Source organism: Scyliorhinus canicula, chromosome 12, assembly GCF_902713615.1.
Source record: "Scyliorhinus canicula chromosome 12, sScyCan1.1, whole genome shotgun sequence".
Classification (NCBI taxonomy): domain Eukaryota; kingdom Metazoa; phylum Chordata; class Chondrichthyes; order Carcharhiniformes; family Scyliorhinidae; genus Scyliorhinus; species Scyliorhinus canicula.
The window spans coordinates 98,473,524-98,474,469 of record NC_052157.1 but is presented as its reverse complement, the minus strand read 5'-3'; the positions used below and the strand labels follow the sequence as shown (position 1 = coordinate 98,474,469).

Sequence of the window (946 nt, the reverse complement as noted above, 5' to 3'; positions counted from 1 at the left end):
AATTTGGCGAGTTGCTTCTCTTTTTTCGTTTCGGTTTGGCAACCCTGTTTTAGTGTTGGGTTTGCATCCTGTACAGTATGTTGGATGGGCAAACTATTTTAAAGGTACTTCTTTTCTTTGTGGAGAGGCCATATGAATTGAAATGAAAATCACTTGTCATAAGTAGGCTTCAAATGAAATTGCTGTGAAAAGCCCCTAGTCGCCACATTCCAGCGCCTGTTCAGAGAGGCTGGTACAGGAATTGAACGAGCACTGCTGGCCTTGGTCTGCTTTACAAGCTAGTTATTTAGCCGACTGTGCTTAACCAGCCCCAGGATATCCAGTGTAACTGCCACCAGCTTTACAATCAGGGCTGAAAGACCACCAGCTGCCGCCCACCAGGATATGCTCTCTAATTTATTGTGGGCCCCACCGTCTGTAGCAGTACATTTGCACTTTAAGGGAGTGCCCTCCTCAACATGGCGGCCCTGATGAGCTTTTCGAGGTGGCGGTCTCTCGGCATGGCGCTGACCGGGAGAAGCCTGAGGAGCTGCGGTTCTGCCGGCTGGCAGTGTCTTCAGGCTCGAGGCCTGCGTCAGGCCAACGACCGGGAGCCCATTTCCCGCTATATGGGGAAGGGCCGCAGGAGGAGCCGCCTGTTTGTCTGGGGATTCGCCCAAACCGGCGCACTGGGCCTGCCGCAACTATCCTTACCCCGCGCCGGCCGAGAGAGACCCCGACAGTCTCAACTGAAACCGCGGCAGCTGGAGCTGGATGAGCGGGTGAGAGAGGGGGGTGGGTGGGTGCGTGGGAGTCAGTGAGTGAGTGAGAGAGAGAGGGGGGTGGGGGTGAGAGAGAGAGGGGGGTGGGGGGGAGGAGAGAGGGGGGTGGGGGGGGGAGGAGAGAGGGGGGGGTGGGGGGGGAGGAGAGAGAGGGGGGGTGGGGGGGGAGGAGGAGAGGCAGAGGA

At 57.6% G+C, this 946-nt stretch overlaps 1 protein-coding gene across 2 annotated transcripts in view; it reads left to right on the top strand.

Moving 5' to 3' along the window:
* The first annotated feature begins 313 nt into the window (after window positions 1-313).
* The window catches only part of rcc1l (RCC1 like), a 242,932-nt gene continuing 242,299 nt past the window's right edge, over window positions 314-946 (top strand). Inside the window, exon 1 of one of the 2 annotated variants that reach the window (XM_038813553.1) lies at window positions 314-761. In XM_038813553.1, the coding sequence (XP_038669481.1) occupies window positions 459-761 (303 nt within the window). In that variant the 5' untranslated portion in view covers window positions 314-458. The remainder of the gene's footprint in view (window positions 762-946) is intronic. The other variant, XM_038813551.1, reaches the window with a different exon arrangement.